Genomic DNA, 17,580 nt, shown 5'->3' on the forward strand with positions numbered 1-17,580 from the left:
GTGAAAGGCCCAATGCATCCCCGATCTTCAATTTGAAACTGAGTTTCATGTTAGGAAGTGTAACCAGGGCCGCCTTCACAGCCCATCGGTGTACTTACATTGTAGATGTTAAACCACGTTCTTCTCTTACTCCTTGGTCCTGGAGAAGCCCACCTTGCTTACACCCAGTCATATTCAGAACCGGCCTATTAAGAAACACACGACTCTTTGTTACGGCAGGGTTTGATGGAAGAGGATTGGGAAAGCTGTTTGGATCTTTACAGACATGCTCACATCTGAAGGTGAGAAGTGAAGACCGTAAGTGCACGCCATGAAATTGGTGAGCAGTGGGCAGCCATGAAAGGCGCCCGGGGAGCAGTGTGTGGGGACGGTGCTTTGCTCAGTGGCACCTTGGTGGTTTCGGGGATTCCAACCTTCCGATTACGGGTCTGCTTCTTTACCGGCCATCCTTGTTATAAAGCTAGCTAAATCATCTCATTCGATCACATTTCAAAACGCATGTGACTGGACTTTAATTGGTCTGTTTCAGGCATTCAGTCTACTCCTAGACCAAGAGAGAATTACTATGAGACTCTCCATTCAAAAATACTTTTACTCTAGGTCTAGACTTAGTCCACAAACTGCCCCAAAACAAGGTTACTGAAGGTTATTACGTCACAACGTGACGCCTGACCCCGAGAAGACCTCCTCGGGTGATTTCAGTGCAATGTTTCAACAAGCTTCAGGGCCGAACGTGGTTTCTATTGTGTAAAAAAAAAAAAAAAAAAAAGATGCACTTCCATATTTCACGCGTGATGTGCAGCACGTTGCGACGTTTCAGGTCCGGTCAGACGTGTAGTTCAGAAATTTCCAGCGCGGAACCCTCTCCTGTCTCAATCCACCGGCAGCGTGGATCCGCTCCGCGTTTTGCGGCTCTGGCTCTAGCTCTTCACTGAGCCCCTCTGCAGAACACGTTTCATGTGGTCCAACGTTAAGCACTGTCGGGTTCGAAATGGCAGCTCAGCGCCGCTGGTGCTTTCCAGAGTGAAAAAATGAGCCGCTCGCGTCACCGTCAACACCCGAAACCAAACAGTGGCCGACGGTGGTCGCTAATCACATAGGATACGGCGGACCAGAGACGTGCGAGGCGGCGTAATATCCCCGAATTTAAAGCCACCGGTCTGCGAAACGGTCGAGGTGAGGTAAGGTGCACCTGACGGCAGTCGCCGAAGATGCAAACTCCTCAGACGGTTTCCCGTTTCAAGTTTCATTGTGTAGCAAGTTGCAATCCAGCTAAAAAAAAAAAATAAGCTAGGCTAAGCTATTCCCAGCTAAGTGACAGGCGCGTAGTTCTTTAAATTTTATTTTAACGCACGCGGTGTATTTTCGGCTTTCGCAAATGGTGCCCACGAATAAACTATTAACGCCGTGTGATACATGGTGAGACAAATGGCTAAGAACTTTTAAAAGAACAAATTCGGCTTCAGAGGCTAACATTAGCCAACCAGCCGGTTAGCTATAATAGCTAGCTGCTATTAGCTGGCCGGTGAAGTTGGGTGGCCGATGAAGGAACGCTTTCAACTGAAGTCGGATGATTTTGTGTTATGTTAGAAGCAGTTACTAGCAAGCATTATTTTTTATATATACTTTCAATATCGCAGTGTTGCTTTTTACGCCCCGGTTTTATATATTTTTTTTATCACGAGGGACCTGTGAACCAGCCTGAAACTGTCAAATGCATGTGAGCAGGTTTTGTACTTTAATTTGTCTTCACCGGCAGTTGCTTTCTTCACGTTATTTAGTACATTGTGGCTTTTGACATAGCCCCACAAGACTAGTTTTTATGCATTGTTGAAGTGATTGACATTTACAGATTAATAAATACAGGCTTTGCAGATTGCTATAAAATCTGTAACAATAAAATACAGATTTGCATAAACCTCTTGTTTTTATTTTTGTCTGTAAAGTGAAGCTGACTGTGCAACTGACGTCTTGCGCCACTCCCTGTTCGCTCCTCGGCATCACAGTTGGTCTGGTTGCCCACCCTTCTGTAGTGGCCCCAAGATGGCAGACAGCGTGGGCCTCCAGTTCGTCAGCCCGTATGCCTTCGAGGCCATGCAGAAAGTAGACGTGGTGCGACTGGCCGCCCTGAGTGACCTGGAGCTGAGGCTGCTGCTGCCCTGTCTGGTGCGCATGGCGCTCTGCGCCCCGGCAGACCAGAGTCAAGCATGGACCCAGGACAAGAAGCTGATTCTCCGGCTGCTTTCGGGCGTGGAGGCCGTCAACTCCATCGTAGCGCTTCTGTCTGTGGACTTTCATGCCCTGGAACAGGATGCCAGGAAGGAACAGCAGCTCAGGTAAGAGAGAACTGATGAGTGGCACTTTTAGGCCTCGTTCACACCTTACAGTCTGTATCTGGTCATGAAGACCTGAATAAAGGGTCTAAATTAATTGGATGGCACTGGCTTCACAAAACACTGCAATGTGCGAAGGCAGGCCATACTAGTTTGTATATTATTTAGCAGAATTAGGGTGCAGTGGTGGCCTACTGTCCCCACACACTGCTCCCCGGATGCCTCCCTGGCTGCCCACCAAGGGTGATGGGTTAAATGCAGATGAGAAATTTCATTGTGTGTCATGCTGTGAATATTAGTGAAGTGAAAGTGAAGTGATTGTCATTGTGATACACTGCAGCACAGCACACGGTGACACAACAAAATGTGTCCTCTGCTTTTAACCATCACCATGACAGGCGCCAGGGAGCAGTGTGTGGGGGGGCGGTGCTTTGTTCACCTTCTGATTACGGGCCGCTTCCTTAACCACTAGACCACCACTGCCCCAACGATAAACAACAATAAAACAATCACTTTCACTTTCGGAATCGTCAGCCCTGTCTGTTATGCATCTGGGTGCAGACTTACGAATATCCTTATCTTTCTCCTACAGGCATAAAACTGGTGGCGCTAATGGTGAGAGTATCCTGGTGTCCCAGCTCCAGCATGGCCTGACGCTTGAATTTGAACACAGCGATCCCCTGAGGAGGCTCCGGCTCGCCCTCAGTGAGCTCCTGGCCATAATGAACAAGGTTCCAAAGATGATTTCTGAACTGGCTATGAAGCCCTTTTTCACTCAGTTTAATTTGTTGATGCATGTCCCACGAATATTTTTTTTTCTGAGTTGCAGGTTGCTGACTCCAACGGGGAGTATTTTCTCAAGTCCTCTGAGCTGTTTGAAAGCCCAGTATACTTGGAGGAGGTGGCAGACGTTCTCTGCATCTTACAAGCAGGTATTTCATTTGGATTTACATCATGAAATCAATGCAGTGATTGCGTCAAGGTACCATTTTTAAATACAGATATATGTAATGCAACCCTTTAATATGTTATGGTCTCTATTAGCTGCATAGCTGTTTTTCTATCTTTGTGTAAGTGACAGCAGCACTGGCAGATTAACAAAAAACACTTGTAATGCCCAATAGCAGGATTGATATGATTTAGGATTTACAATTGTTATAAAATCTTTGTTGCTTTTACATTTGAATTGGTCTATTTAACAAGTCACAGAGGAGATCATAAAAATTGATCTCATGCATAAGAAAATCGTTATGGTTCGCCATTTCCCAGTTAGATCAAATGAAGTAGCCATATGAGCCTTGTCAAATAAAAGTTTTTCACAGTCAGATTAACATAGATGCTTTATGATGGTTTTTGGCTGTAAACCATTTTAATGTGGCCTTTCAAGTTTGGGTAATTAGTTTTTAATGCGGGCAGATGATGTTTAATTTAGATCCTGTTTATGAAGGACGTTTGTTTCTTTGCAGAGCTACCTTCCTTGCTGCCCATTGTTGATGTTGCCGAGGCCTTGCTTCATGTGCGGAATGGGGACTGGTTCCTCTGCCTGCTGGTGGCTAATGTCCCTGACAGCTTCAATGAAGGTACATTTTTGGACTTTGCGTGTAACTCCTGGACATCTGCTTCAGCGTGTATGAGATAATGCCTCAAATGGAATACCTTGAGCCCACATGCACACTTGTGTGCATTCTGGCTGAGTTAGTTATGCTGTACTCTTTCTACCATTGCAGGAGATAATTAGTCTCTAAGGAGCGTTCCACCCTCTTGAATCCATTTTGTGATTCCAAGATTATACGACTCTTCTGCCATGCTGCATTTGAGGGCTAATTGGAAGTTTCATTTTTAAAGATTTTGTGATCATCCTGGTCCTGGAATAATACTTTCTGTCGGTCTAGTAAAATGTGGGCTCTCTTTTTCTACGAGAGGGACGCAGCTGTAAAAATGGAGAAATGTACATTCGTCAAGTCCTCGTCACAAACTAATCAATCAAACTAATACTTCACTGACGTTGGCAAAAGAAAGCAGCCCCTGAATTGCAGATAGATTAGAGCTATCCTGTTTAATTGTGATTTAGCTTATTATGTGTTGCACCAGGTATCATTTCTGTGTGGAAAATAATCATCTGTCTGTTTGCATGAAGGTTATCCCACTTGAAATACCTTTATTTTTTTTTAATGACGTACATGCTGTGCCTACAGTGTGCCGGGGTCTCATAAAGAGCGGGGAGCGTCAGGATGAGGAGAGTGCCGGTGGCCGGCGCAGGACAGAGGCTCTGAGGCAGCTGTGCCAGATGAACCCCAGCCAGGCCCTCAACATCCGCGCCATGGTGGTGAGAGCCCATTGGCAGCCAGACCCACCACACAGTGGCAGAGCAGCTCAGTTATGCTTGAGAGATAATGAAATGTAGGATTGTTATCCCATTTCCCCAAGTTCATCTAATAATAGATAATGAAGAGTAGATCAGAGTGACCTTCACAGGCCAGATTGAGCAGCTCTGTAAATGTTAACTGAACAGACTTTTTTTTTTTTTTTTTTTTTTTTTTTTTTTTTCCAGCAGCTTTTGGTTTGTGAAAGGATTCTGGGCAACTTCTCAATTATGATAATTCTGATAATAATCTTTTGTCCTATATGTATGTTTATATTCATCTTGATCTTTATTTTTCCGACTTGAATGGGGCAGTGGTGGCCTAGCGGTTACGGAAGCGGTCCCCTAATCAGAAGGTTGTCTGTTTGAATCCTGATCCGATAAGGCAAATGCAAAGCAAAGCACCGTCCCCACACACTTCTCCCCGGGCGCCTGTCATGGCTGCCCACTGCTCACCAAGGGTGACTGTTAAAAGCAGAGGACACATGTCGTTGTGTCACCGCGTGCTGCGTTGTGTGTCACAATGACAATCACTTCACTTTCACTTTCGAATACCATGCAGAATATCTGGGCTGTAATGAATTAAAATAGTTACCTGTTCTTTTGATGCCACCGTAATCTTGAGATTTTAATTAAATGAAAATATCGTGATATAGTCTTGCTCGTCGTTTTCAGGTGGAAGAGTGTCACTTGCCTGGCCTGGGTGTGGCCTTGACCCTGGACTATAAACCGGACTCGGGGGATGAAGCGGTCAGTCCTCTAGTGTCTTTCGTCAGCGGCCTCCTCCTGGGCACCAACAGCAAAGTGCGCACTTGGTTCAGCATGTTTATCCGCAACGGTCAGCAGGTGGGTTCCACTTATGATTGTATAGTATTTTGGATTTAGAGCGTGTAATTTTCATGGGGGAAAAAAAAATTTGTGGAGGTTAGTGTCAATATGTGACTAAAAAGGATTCTGCTTTATCAGAGGAAGAGAGAGAGCAGCTCAGTGTTGTGGCAGATGCGCCGGCAGCTCTTGCTGGAGTTGGTGGCCATCCTGCCACGCTCACGCAGCACCCACGACAGCGAGGCGGATGGTGAGAGCAGCAGTGGCTACTCGGGGCTGCGGGAGGAGCACGTGGTTAAGGCCAGCGCCCTGCTCCGCCTGTATTGTGCCCTGATGGGCATCGCTGGGCTCAGGTGACTATATTTTTAATATTAAATATTTTGCCTGAAATGTTTGATTCGTAATGTTTTAATATTCTGAAAATGAAGTGTCTTTTAGTAAAAAGACACTTTTTTTCTTTTTTTTTTTATAGTTATGCTACTACAGCTTTTGTATTATTTTAATTTCAGCTTCTCAAAAAAAAAATAGAGTTGTGTGTTAAGTTTTATGTTCATGTACTGGCCTCCATCAGGCCAACGGATGAGGAAGCAGAACAGCTCCTGCAGCTGATGACCAGTCGTCCCCCCGCCACCCCTGCAGGAGTGCGCTTTGTTTCTCTGTCCTTCTGTAAACTACTGGCCTTCCCCACACTGGTCAGGTATGTAATTCATACAGCATCAGTGAACTTATGTCTTTCTTACGGTCAGTAGTGCTGGATAGTTCCGTAGTAGTGATTGTAAGAAATGATTCAGTGCTGCGCCATCTAGTGACCGTTCTCTTGTACAGCTGCTTGTCACGCTCAGATTTTTTGCCAATCTCTTTCTCTCTCGTAGTACGCCAGAACAAGAGCAGTTGATGGTCATGTGGCTCAGCTGGATGATTAAAGAGGAAGAGTACTTTGAAAGGTAACAAGCCCTGAGGTCTGAACGATTACCCATAAAATTAACAGTGCACTTCTAACATTATTAAATCCAAACCATGTGCCAATGTTGCATTGAAATTTTACAGCAGGACATGGGTCGGTAAAGGAAGTAAACTTTTACCTGAAATGTCATATTTTAGGAATTTCTTAAAGACTATGATACAATTGTTTCATTGTTTCATTTTATGGTCCTAATTCTTTGTTTTTGTGTGGTGTGATCCCAGTGTTCCCTCTGAGACAGCTGAAATTTGAGAAGGGCTCATATTCACAGGCCCAACAGAGCCATCGCTGGCTTGACACAAAACCAGCAGCTGCCATCGGCTCTTTTAAATGTAATTAACTCATCATGGCCAACGAGTTATCTCACAGCAGCCTGCTTTCCGAATGGCCATGTGTTTGTGTTTGTAGATGCTGCTTGTAATCAGCTCATTAAAATTCTTTTTGTGTTATGCACTGAATGCAATATGGACTGTTGCTTTAAAAAATACAATTTTTCTCCCTCTCAGTGCTGCTGGCGTATCAGCTTCCTTTGGAGAGATGCTATTACTGGTTGCCATGTATTTCCATAGCAACCAGCTGAGTGCCATCATTGAGCTGGTGTGTTCGACGCTGGGGATGAAGGTAAGGTGAAGGGTTCTGTACCTTCTGATACTGACAATGTCACTCCCAACACCCACGCTGGCACCAACACTTAAAACACCACTGCTTGCAGGGAACAGGACGATCTGGTTCAGTGTGTAACAGCACAGAGTGTGTGTGTGTGTGTGTGTGTGTGTGTGTGTGATATATATATATATATACACACACACACACACACACACACAAATTTAGCACAAAGCAAGGCATTTTTGAGAGGGGATTAAAGGTGTTCAAACGTATTATTAACATTTTAATTGCCCCTAGATATATACTTTTGCGGCATGAGAAGCGAGGAGTGCTTTTTTTTAGTTTGGCTCAAAAACTTTAAAATAGATTTTTCCATTATTTATTAATTTATTCGTTTGTTATTACAAAGTTCCTTTGTTTGTTTTTTTTTCCTCCCCCTATAGTATCAAAAATAATATCGAAAACCTTTATTACTATCAATATTGTGACACACTCACTTGGGCACAAATACAAACCAGTGAATCTAAACTGCAAGCAATTTTGTTAATGTACGCTACTGCTTAAAATATTCTTTGCGTGTGTGTTTTGATATTTCTTGGCCAGGTCTGGTAGATTTCCATTTACACTTAGTATTAGTAGGTGTTCTTATTGTCTTTGTTATGTTTTATTTGGGTGGAATTTTTACTGATTATGTTACAATCAGTGCTGTACAGCCAAATGTAAGTATTATGCCAAATGTAAATATTATGTTGCACATGAGCCGAAATAGCTCAGTATGAGCCGAAATAGCTCAGTTGGGAGAGCGTTAGACTGAAGATCTAAAGGTCCCTGGTTCAATCCCTGGTTTTGGGGCAGTGATGGCCTAGCGGTTAAGGAAGCGGCCCTGAAATCAGAAGGTTGCCAGGTTCGAATCCTGATCCACCAAGGTGCCACTGAGATGTCACTGAGCAAAGCACCGTCCCCACACACTGCTCCCCGGGCGCCTGTTATGGCTGCTCACTCAGGGTGATGGGTTCAATGCAAAGGATAAATTTCACTGTGTGCACCATGCACTGTGCTGCTGTGTATCACATGTGTGACAATCACTTCACTTTTACTTTTACAAATTACCTCGTTTTGGTTTTCTTCAGATTGCCATCAAGCCCAGTTCCTTGAGCAAAATGAAGACCATCTTCACCCAGGAGATTTTCACTGAACAGGTCCTGGAGCATTCAGACTGAAACATAATCATAATAATAATGCAAAAAATACAACAAGACATAATCAGATTTATCCACACTTTATGAAGTTTATCCATCTTAAATCTAATCTGGATTTGGGCGTGTATCTGTGCTTGTAGGTGGTCACTGCCCATGCAGTGCGTGTCCCCGTCACCAACAACCTGAGTGCCAACATCACTGGCTTTTTGCCGATCCACTGTATTTACCAGCTGCTGCGCAGCCGAGCCTTCACCAAGCACAAAGTCTCCATTAAGGTAATCCTGTCTGCATGTTCCTCAATGGGCCTTCACCTGCTCATATGCTGATCCTGCCATTAATCTTATTTATTTCACCCTCTGGGTTTTAATGGGGCCAATTAAAACCATCATTAGATATTAGCAAGTGCACTTAAGGCTTATTGGAAATCCTGCAGATTCACTGGCACTAAACCGTAGGGAGTGAGCAGGCCGGACAAATCACGTTACTTCAGAAATTCAGAGCTCAATCTGGCGGGAACCTGCTGGGTAATGATGTGATTATAATCATCTATGCGTTTTCACCCAAGCATCATCCACCTTCACTTCACATGCAAAGCAACAGACATTTTACCTCTAATCCAGAGCAGGATAATGGTGTTGTGTAAAACCACATGAGATGCTGGCTAACCTGGTAAATACAAAAGTGATGACCACAGTGTGTGTGTGTGTGTGTGTGTGTGTGTGTGTAGGACTGGATCTTCAGGCAGCTGTGCGAGAGCTCCACACCTCTTCACACGCAGCTCCTCCCACTTATTGACGTCTACATCAATTCCATCCTCACTCCTGCCTCAAAAGCCAACCCAGAGGCCACCAACCAGCCAATCACAGAACAGGAAATCCTCAGCGTCTTCCAAGGAGTGACTGGGGTGGGTGTAGATTTGCTAAAGTTTTTTCTTTTCATATGTCAGCATTTTAAATACCTATATCAATAAATAATTATTGCCGAGGTTGTGTTGTGGCACTAAGGAGAAGTCTGCATCTGCTCTGTAGGAATTTGCGTGATTCCTATATTCATAAAACTGATTTAAGGCATTAAGGACGTACGGTCTAAATGCTGCTGGTAATTCCTGGTTTTATGCTTGGATCCGGTTCAAAAGAATTAACCCTCGTGTCTTGATATGCATGCAGCCAATGCTGACATGGCTAATTGTACTGTACTTCAGTTATGCAGTGTGGATGGGTCAAACATTTCCCTGAAATGTACAGTCCGTGTTCATACTCAGAATCAGCTCGCGCTGCAGCCCTGCAGACCCACCTGTCTGTAAACCAGCATGTATTGTTGCTTTATGTACTGGCTTTGACCTCGTTTTCTCTTTCTCCTTCGTCTCCAACAGGGAAATGGGGGTCGGGGACTGCAACGGTACAGCATCACTGCCCAGCTTCTTATCCTCTACTACGTCCTGTCCTATGAGGAGGCACTGCTAGCCAACACCAAAACTCTGGGTCAGTAAGTAACGACCGAAGGAGTCTGCAGTAAGAATGGAAAAAATGCAAGTGGTGTGTTTTGTTCATTAAACACCTCAGTGGTGTTCCTGTGGTTCGGTGGGGCTCGGCACTTTGAATTCCGACCATGGTGAAGGAAAACCCTCAGAGGGCTGATAGTGGATGAAGAATGCGGGGCAAAAGACTTCCTTTGTGCTTTTAACTGGTTTCCTTCTGTCTGTCACTGTCTTTCTAGTTCTCTCTCACGCGCCTCACATAATGGCCAGCTTGTGTTTCACTGCTACAGGGTGGCAGAACTAGGCTTTGTGTTTTTGGATCTGATCCTAACATTGCCTTGCACTCGCTCTCGCTTATTAATTTCTGTCCTCACCCTCTCTCTGCATGCACTCTCCCAAACCAGCGTGTTCTTCTGAGCTCTCTCACCTCTCCCGCTGAAGTAATGATGCCTTTGGGCGGGTGTTAATGAACCCGCCTCACCGAAACATTGCTCACTCTGCACACAAGCCTTCCGAGGGGTCCGCTTCGCACAGCGCCGGCCAACTGAACCCCCTCCTGTCTTTTTCTGCTGTTCTGTTTCCACACGCAGCCCAGATGCAGAGGAAGCCAAAATCATACTCCGCGTCTCTGATGGACCAGATCCCTATCAAGCACCTCATTCGCCAGGCACAAGGCCTGCAGAAGGAGCTTGGAGGTCAGAACATGACGCACGCTTCTTCTTTCAACTTTCTTAATGTTTATTTTGTTCTGTTGGGGGGAAAATAACATTCAATTCAGAAATTAATTGTTGATCTGATTTCCTCAATTAAACAGCCCTGATCTTTCTTTTCTTTTTTCAGGTCTGCACTCTGCCCTGTTGCGCCTTCTGGCCACGAACTACCCCCACCTCTGCATGGTGGAAGACTGGCTCTGCGAGGAGGAGGTGACTGGCACCCTGCCTCTGCTCCGGAGGATGCTGCTGTCCAGCACTGCCCGCAAATACAGTCACAGTCAGCTACAGGAAGGTATGGGGGGCACACACACACACACACACACACACACACACATTAGAACTACATTCATAAATACAACTGTATTCATTTATGCAAATGCAAAGTACCTCATTATATGTATTACACAATTATATCATTTACTCTGTTTAAACCCTTTTAACATGATCCTAATTCCTTTTTTTTTTTTTTTTATAACAACAACATGACAACTGTAATGGCTTCTAGAGGGTGACATCACACACACTCGCTCAGGGGACAAGGTGCCATGGGCACAGTTAAACAGCAGGTGAATCGATGGGTGTGAAAAGGCTCAGGCAGCCCCACGTTCCACTCGAGGCCTGTTTTCCCCTCAGACTGAATCGCACCCTGCTGGCCCCTTGTCTGCCACCGGATTAATTAAACCTACAGCAATTAAAACTCTTGTCATCCATCCTCTGTTCTTTTTTTATTCCCCCCCCCCCTGCTTACCCACACCGCTGCTGGCCCCCTCAGCCAGTTCTAATCTAACATCTCAATAAACAAAAAATAAAAGCCTGGCCATATTTAAAACATTGATCACAACAAGGAGACCCTGTGTTCCGTTAATCAACAGAAAAATCTAGACCTCGGGGCATGCTGAGCTCATGTGAGTTTTTTTTTTTTTTTTTTTTTTTTTTTTTTTACATCAACTTCCTGTTTTTTCACTTCTTGTGTACGCCTGCTGCACGTGTTACAGACGACTCGGTCGGACAGGGTCCTTTGTATATGGTGGCAGGGCAGACGGGGTTGTTTGTCAGGGGCCGTTTGATGGTAATTGTGTCCGCTGCAGCTTCGTTTGACCTTTTACTGCAGATTACTCAGCCCCGGTGCCACAAGGAGAGCGTCCCTTTTCACTCCGGCTGCCAGCAGGAATTCACTCCCGGATTAATGGCCTGCTCGACTTCAGCTCTCGTTTAATTTGTATGTGTGTGTGTGTTTTTTTTTTTTTTTTTTTTTTTTTTGACTAACAAAACAAAGAAAACTGCAATGTACATCTTCACCAGATATTTTTTTTATCCAGTACAATGTCACATTTGCTTTACTGTTTATGTGCTGAGGATGAAGTATTTCACCCTTACAAAAGGAGGGGAAAAAGTGCATATCAAAGCCCCATGAAATATTTAACACAGCTTTCCTGCCTTTTATCAGCACTGCTTTCAAGAAACCCACAAGGACAAAACTGATGTGTTTCAGCCTCAGGGTCTACGTTCACATTCTTCATAATAGCATCCTTTATAGACTGAGAAGATGTGATAAGAAGACTGGTTTTGTTTCCCCGCAGCATTCCAGAAGCTTCCGGCCAGTGGGCCTCGCCTGATGGAGATGTTGGAGCACCTGACGCTGCTGTCCCCCAGTGACCTGATCCCCTACGCTGAGGTTCTGACTGCCAGCATGGGCCTGCTTCTGGAGGAGGGGGTGCCTCGACGCATCCTGCAGACCCTCAACAAGCTGTGGATGGTGCTCAACACGGTCATGCCCCGCAGGTGAGGTGAAGTGCAGAACCTGGTTTTCAGGTCAGGCTTGTTTAGTGCTTTGATGGTCATTTCAAAGGGAAAAAGGATTAATTAGGTGAAATTTAGGTCGTAAGATACAAAAATGCTTCAAAGGATGCAAACAGAATACTGTTTGGTGGCATTCTCTCTCAAAATCAACTTGGAAAACTTTTTACCAGCTAATGCATGTTTATTCGAGCCTTGCTTTCCAAACGGGTTCAGTTATTCAGATATCTGGACATTCACTTGGAGGGTCAACATCTCTGCAGGCAAGTCTCTCAATAGCTGCATGTGTTGAAGTTGGAGATAGAGCAAGCTGTTGGGAAGCCTTTAAGGCTGTATGGACCTGGTGACAATTTTCACATTTTTTTTTCAGAATATGGAGCAATCTACAGATTCCACTCCAGTTTAATTTTGTTGCATCACTTGTGCCCAAAATAACTCCATAGGATTTTCAGATTGCTTATGGAGGTAGATAGATCCACTTGAGCACAGCTCAATTTTTTTATTCACAAAAACCTGATATATTGTAGTATTGGGGGATGGAGTTGGAAAAATAAACTCTTGAATCTTCCAAGTGCTGAATCAAATTTTGCCTAGACGTGCAGAAAACACTTAAAAACAAGACAAATTAAAAGTTGGAGGGTAAATAAACCGAGGGTATATAAACTGCAAAGAAAATCTAATGGTGTAAATGTACTATTAAAAAAAAAGCCCACCCAATCCTCTCTCACGTCCTTTCCTTATACAGAAGATATCCTACCAATTGACCATTTCAGTAAAAACAAGAGAAATAATGTCATCAATCAAATAATTCCTCCATTGCTTTCTTTGGTTGAGTCTTGCTTATGTATCTTTGCCTGAGTTCTACTCCTATTGAAGTTCTTTTATTTAATCCCTTTTTACAAAGTCAATAAATGGTTTCCAGATTGCCTCATACGCATCCATATTTATTTTTCTTCTATTGACATACATTGTGCCATATTATAGATCCATTGTCCATTAGTGTGTGTTACTATTTTCTTCCAATTAAATGTTATAGTTTATTTTGCCTATAGAATGGCAAAGTCAGTAAATACATATTGTTTAGTACGTAAATTAAGGTTTGTCGAATATAAGTGAAACAATATTAGCTTAGGGTCTAGTGGAACATTTAGTATATGCTTCCAGAATGTGCTGATTTTTGTCACATTCCCGAACACTATGTATAAATGTTGCTTGAGCCTCATTGCATTTAAAACAAGTATCCGGTATATTACTGTTACATAGTTGTACTGTTACTATTACACTGTTTAGTTTAAGAGCCGTAGTATAAGTTTGACCATCAACCAGTTATACTGGAGCAGTTTTAGATTTGTACTGCTTGTTAGTATGTGGACTTCTACAGTTGTGCTAATTAGATTGTCCTCCTTTAAGTCTGCCCTCCATGCATCAAGTTTGGATAAGATCGCCTCAGATCCTAATGAGAGCCGGTTATATATTGTCGAAATCAATCCCTTGTTATTACAGGTTTTTCGTAATAATTTCTTCTAATGGTGAAACTCCAGGTATTGCCAAAATTGTTTTTGCATTGAAGAGTTAAAGCTCCTCAATGGCAGGTAATTAAAGAAGTGTTTCTTTGGGATATTATATTGTAGGGAGAGTTCCTCAGAGGTCATGGGAGATTCTTTTTCATACAAGTCAGATATTTTACTTGTTCCTTGCTTTGCCCAGCAGTGGGCTGCAGCAGGAGAAGACCCAGAGGTCGGAATTAGAGTTTGTTTTTGATGCTTTCTGGAGATCTGGGCTGAAAATGCCTTTGTGTGCCACACACAGAGGTTATTAATCCAACAACCCGGAGCTGCTTTGTCAGAGAGGTGGTGTGTTAACTGCCTCTCTTTCTCGCTCAGGCTGTGGGTGATGACCGTCAATGCCCTGCAACCCCCAGCGAAGCTACTGAGACAGCAACGGTACACTCAGAACGACCTGACGGTGGACCCACTCATCGTGCTGCGCTGCGACCGCAGAGTCTTCAGGTACTTGAAGAATTCTGTCTAACACTGTGTATACAGACGTTTAGGTTTATGTGGTTTTTGCGTGATCCTTAGGTGTCCTCCTCTGATGGACATTACTCTGCATGTCTTGAACGGCTACCTGCTGGCCTCAAAAGCTTACCTGAATGCCCACCTGAAGGAGACTGCTGACTTGGAGAGGCAAACGCAGCCCGTCTCTAACCTGGGGCTCACTGGGCAGCCCGACGCACCTGACGTCACCCGAGAAGAGCTGAAGAACGCTCTGCTTGCTGCACAGGTCTGTCCTGTGCATAAAATGACAGAACTTTGCATTTTGAAATGTAAGTGAGCTGTGAGAAGTGAGGGTTTGAACTTTAACCTTTAGGACAGCGCTGCGGTGCAGATCCTGCTGGAGGTGTGTTTGCCCTTTGAAGGAGAGGAGCAGCTAGCAGGGGGTGGAGCTGACAGCCTGCTGCAGAGCATGAAGGGCAGTTTGAACAAACCCCCTGGAGAGGCTCGTTCAGCAGGGGAGGATGAAGGAGGGTTGCTTAGCGACCTGAGGGAGGTGCAGTGTCTCATCTGCTGTCTGCTGCATCAGATGTTCATAGCAGACCCCAACATTGCCAAGCTTGTGCACTTCCAGGTAAAGCATGTGTCCCGTTTCTGATAATACCCTCCATATTACCCTTCATAGTCTTCACAAATACAATTGGATGAGTTAAAGGAGGCAATGTGAAAAGCTGCTGTCATTGTGATTTACAGAAAGTGCTAGGGCTGGGCCAAATTACACCATACATGACAGCAGTATAAATGTTAACATGCTAAAATAAAATAAAAAAAAGTTTTAACACTCAATTTCCACAGAAGAAAGGACCTAGCCTACTTTTGTGCTTATATTTTGACTGAAGCAGTCCTGAGTGAGGGTAGAAAAGATGGGCCGATTTGAAAGAATGGCATGAACTTGTCGAGCTCCTCTCTTCTCAGGGTTATCCTCAGGCTCTGCTTCCTCTGACGGTGGCAGGCATTCCCTCCATGCACATCTGTCTGGACTTCATCCCGGAGCTGTTGGCCCAGCCTCAGCAGGAAAAGCAGGTGTGTGCATGCTACCCAGTGTGGGAAAAACCCTTCGCCAAGCTGTCAAGAAAGTAAAATGCAGTACACTCATGGTTTTAACGCGGATTATTTTACTCTCCGTCTGCTCTGTATTAAGACTGCTTCATCTCTCTGGGTTGTTATATAATTGAGAACATGCTGTGTTCCTCAGATCTTTGCCATCCAGCTGTTGTCGCGTCTTTGTACCCAGTACGCCCTGCCCAAATCGCTCAGTGTGGCTCGACTGGCCGTCAGCGTCATGGGAACGCTGCTCACAGGTGAGCGGATCTCTGCCACTTTGCGCCATGCTCCCGCTGGGAATTCTTCCGCCTCTGCTCTCCCACTCTGCAGCTGTTGTACTGTGTTATGCCCCACACTGCGTTTGTCTAACGATATGCTGCCATCTTTGGGCTGCTTTAATTCCTGCAGGCACACATTCCTTACACCTTTTACCCCGTCGCTGCTTAAGCAATAAGGGTGTTATTTTTATGTCTAGCAGTATGTAACTGGCATAAAAAAACCATTTATGTTTCTTTTTGCAGTCTTGACCCGTTCCAAGCGTTTCTCCTTCTTCAAGCACACTCTACCCTGCCTGGTGTCATTCTGCCAAGCTTTCCCTCCACTGTACGATGACATTGCTACCCTGCTGGTGCAGGTCGGACAGGTCTGTGCATCAGACGTCGCTAACAAGGCCAGGGACATTGACCCTTTTATTGCCAGTAAGTTATTACAGCAGCCAGGTGCACGTTCGGCTCAAATCTGAGATGAAATCCCTCTGTAAAAGGGACATTGTAGTGATTCCTGGTTTCTATCATTTGAATGAAAATTGTGCGGTTTACCTGCTCAGGGCTACAGTATCTGAAGGGCAAACCCCAGGAGGCAGCGCTGCCGGTGGTGGCCCTGTCCAAGTCGTCCCTGCCAAAGAAGCCCTCGGACGAGCCGATAGGAGCCGACCCGGACACCCAGCTCTGCTACTGCATAGAGGCCACGTTCATGGACATCATCCACGGCAGCTTGCAGGCGGAGCACTGACCCTGGTCACACAGCTGCATCTCACTCCTCACTGGTTGACCAAGGAGGGAGATGGACCCTTAGCCAGCCGTCAGCAGCACTTCTGACCCATTTAAAAAAAAAGAAAAAAAAGAAACAACAATCATTTGCATTAAGTGGATTATTTCCAACCAGTCTCTGGGTGCTGTCATAAAATGAACTCTGTCCCAGATGATGAGAGGGTGTTTGTTGGTCCAATCATGAGTGAGCTGCAGGCACGCACTGGGACGAGTGAAGGAGGGGAGGCCAGTTCTTTCAGGGTTGTATTTGTTGTTTTACATTTTTATTTCCATTTTGAACCACATGAATTTGTACCAGTTTTGTAGTAAATACCAATTACACAACTTTTTACAGGGTAGGTTATTGGTCTGTTTTCTTGACCATTGTACAAAGATTTTCCAAACATCACATTGGCACCTCATTCTCCTTCTTGGAACGTTTTGGCTCTTGTACACAACGTGACAAGATTATTAAAATGTTAAATTACACAATGCTTGCCCTGCCTCTTCATTTTCTGCAGCGAATATTTTACATCTCCGTGAGTGTCAGAAATGTATCTGAGAATGCAGATGATCTTGGCAGGGTGCTACTCTCTGAGTGCTGAACTCTCCCCGAAAAAGAGAGGCGTGGACCGCTGCTTTGAGGAAAATTTGCAGCTATCAGTGGATTTCAGGGGGCTTTCAGCGTGCCCTTTTACAGCGAGGCAGAAAATCTCTGCCTTTTCCCTCCGAATCCTTTCATTTCTGCCACGGCGGGGGGTCTGAGATGGAGTTGTTTTCCAAGGTCTGTGATCTCGATCAGACCTGGCTCAGCTGGTCTTAAGTGTTTTGAAATACTCAGTTTGTGAAAATATGTCAAAGCACTGAGATCTTCAAAAAAAAAAAAAAAAACACGTGGTATCTGCAAACATCAAATCGTGTCGGAAGCTTTTCTTATATTTATATAATTTATTAATTTATTGATATTGACAAAAAAAAAAAACTGGAAATAAACCAACTTTTAGGAATTTTGGAGCTTCAGTCCATACTAATAACCAAACAGATGGTAACAGAGGAGTACTAGTGCATCTAAAATCATTAGAATAAATCTAACTTGGTATTCACATGTTATTCTAATAACATACTGGATACTGGAATAACATACTTCCAATTTTTAGATGGACTAGTAACTAAGAAATTAG

At 44.4% G+C, this 17,580-nt stretch overlaps 1 protein-coding gene across 8 annotated transcripts; it reads left to right on the forward strand.

Moving 5' to 3' along the window:
* The first annotated feature begins 837 nt into the window (after positions 1-837).
* Positions 838-16,888, forward strand: ints2 (integrator complex subunit 2). 8 transcript variants are annotated; one of them, XM_028984736.1, is made up of 25 exons: positions 838-1,181; positions 1,947-2,336; positions 2,926-3,064; positions 3,163-3,265; positions 3,800-3,913; positions 4,529-4,659; positions 5,371-5,541; positions 5,662-5,873; positions 6,092-6,217; positions 6,393-6,464; positions 6,988-7,102; positions 8,218-8,286; positions 8,427-8,561; positions 9,014-9,190; positions 9,659-9,767; positions 10,354-10,458; positions 10,604-10,768; positions 12,057-12,258; positions 14,157-14,282; positions 14,355-14,556; positions 14,644-14,901; positions 15,243-15,350; positions 15,523-15,628; positions 15,893-16,069; positions 16,198-16,888. In XM_028984736.1, exons 2-25 carry the CDS (start codon positions 2,044-2,046, stop codon positions 16,380-16,382), a joined length of 3,600 nt encoding a protein of 1,199 aa, XP_028840569.1. In that variant the 5' UTR covers positions 838-1,181; positions 1,947-2,043; the 3' UTR covers positions 16,383-16,888. The 8 variants fall into 8 exon arrangements, with proteins under 8 accessions (XP_028840569.1, XP_028840572.1, XP_028840575.1 ...); XM_028984739.1 differs by having other exon boundaries at positions 1,952-2,336; XM_028984742.1 differs by having other exon boundaries at positions 2,007-2,336.
* Positions 16,889-17,580: the final 692 nt, after the last annotated feature.

Source organism: Denticeps clupeoides, chromosome 6 (genome assembly GCF_900700375.1).
Source record: "Denticeps clupeoides chromosome 6, fDenClu1.1, whole genome shotgun sequence".
NCBI classification, from domain to species: domain Eukaryota; kingdom Metazoa; phylum Chordata; class Actinopteri; order Clupeiformes; family Denticipitidae; genus Denticeps; species Denticeps clupeoides.

What these genes read in the sequence shown, in the direction of transcription:
- ints2 (XM_028984736.1), top strand. Translation starts at nt 2,044, where the DNA reads ATGGCAGACAGCGTGGGCCTCCAGTTCGTCAGCCCGTATGCCTTCGAG. An exon ending in TTATCCGCAACGGTCAGCAG is followed by an intron (nt 5,542 to 5,661) that starts GTGGGTTCCACT and finishes CTGCTTTATCAG; the next exon opens with AGGAAGAGAGAGAGCAGCTC. An exon ending in AACACGGTCATGCCCCGCAG is followed by an intron (nt 12,259 to 14,156) that starts GTGAGGTGAAGT and finishes TTTCTCGCTCAG; the next exon opens with GCTGTGGGTGATGACCGTCA.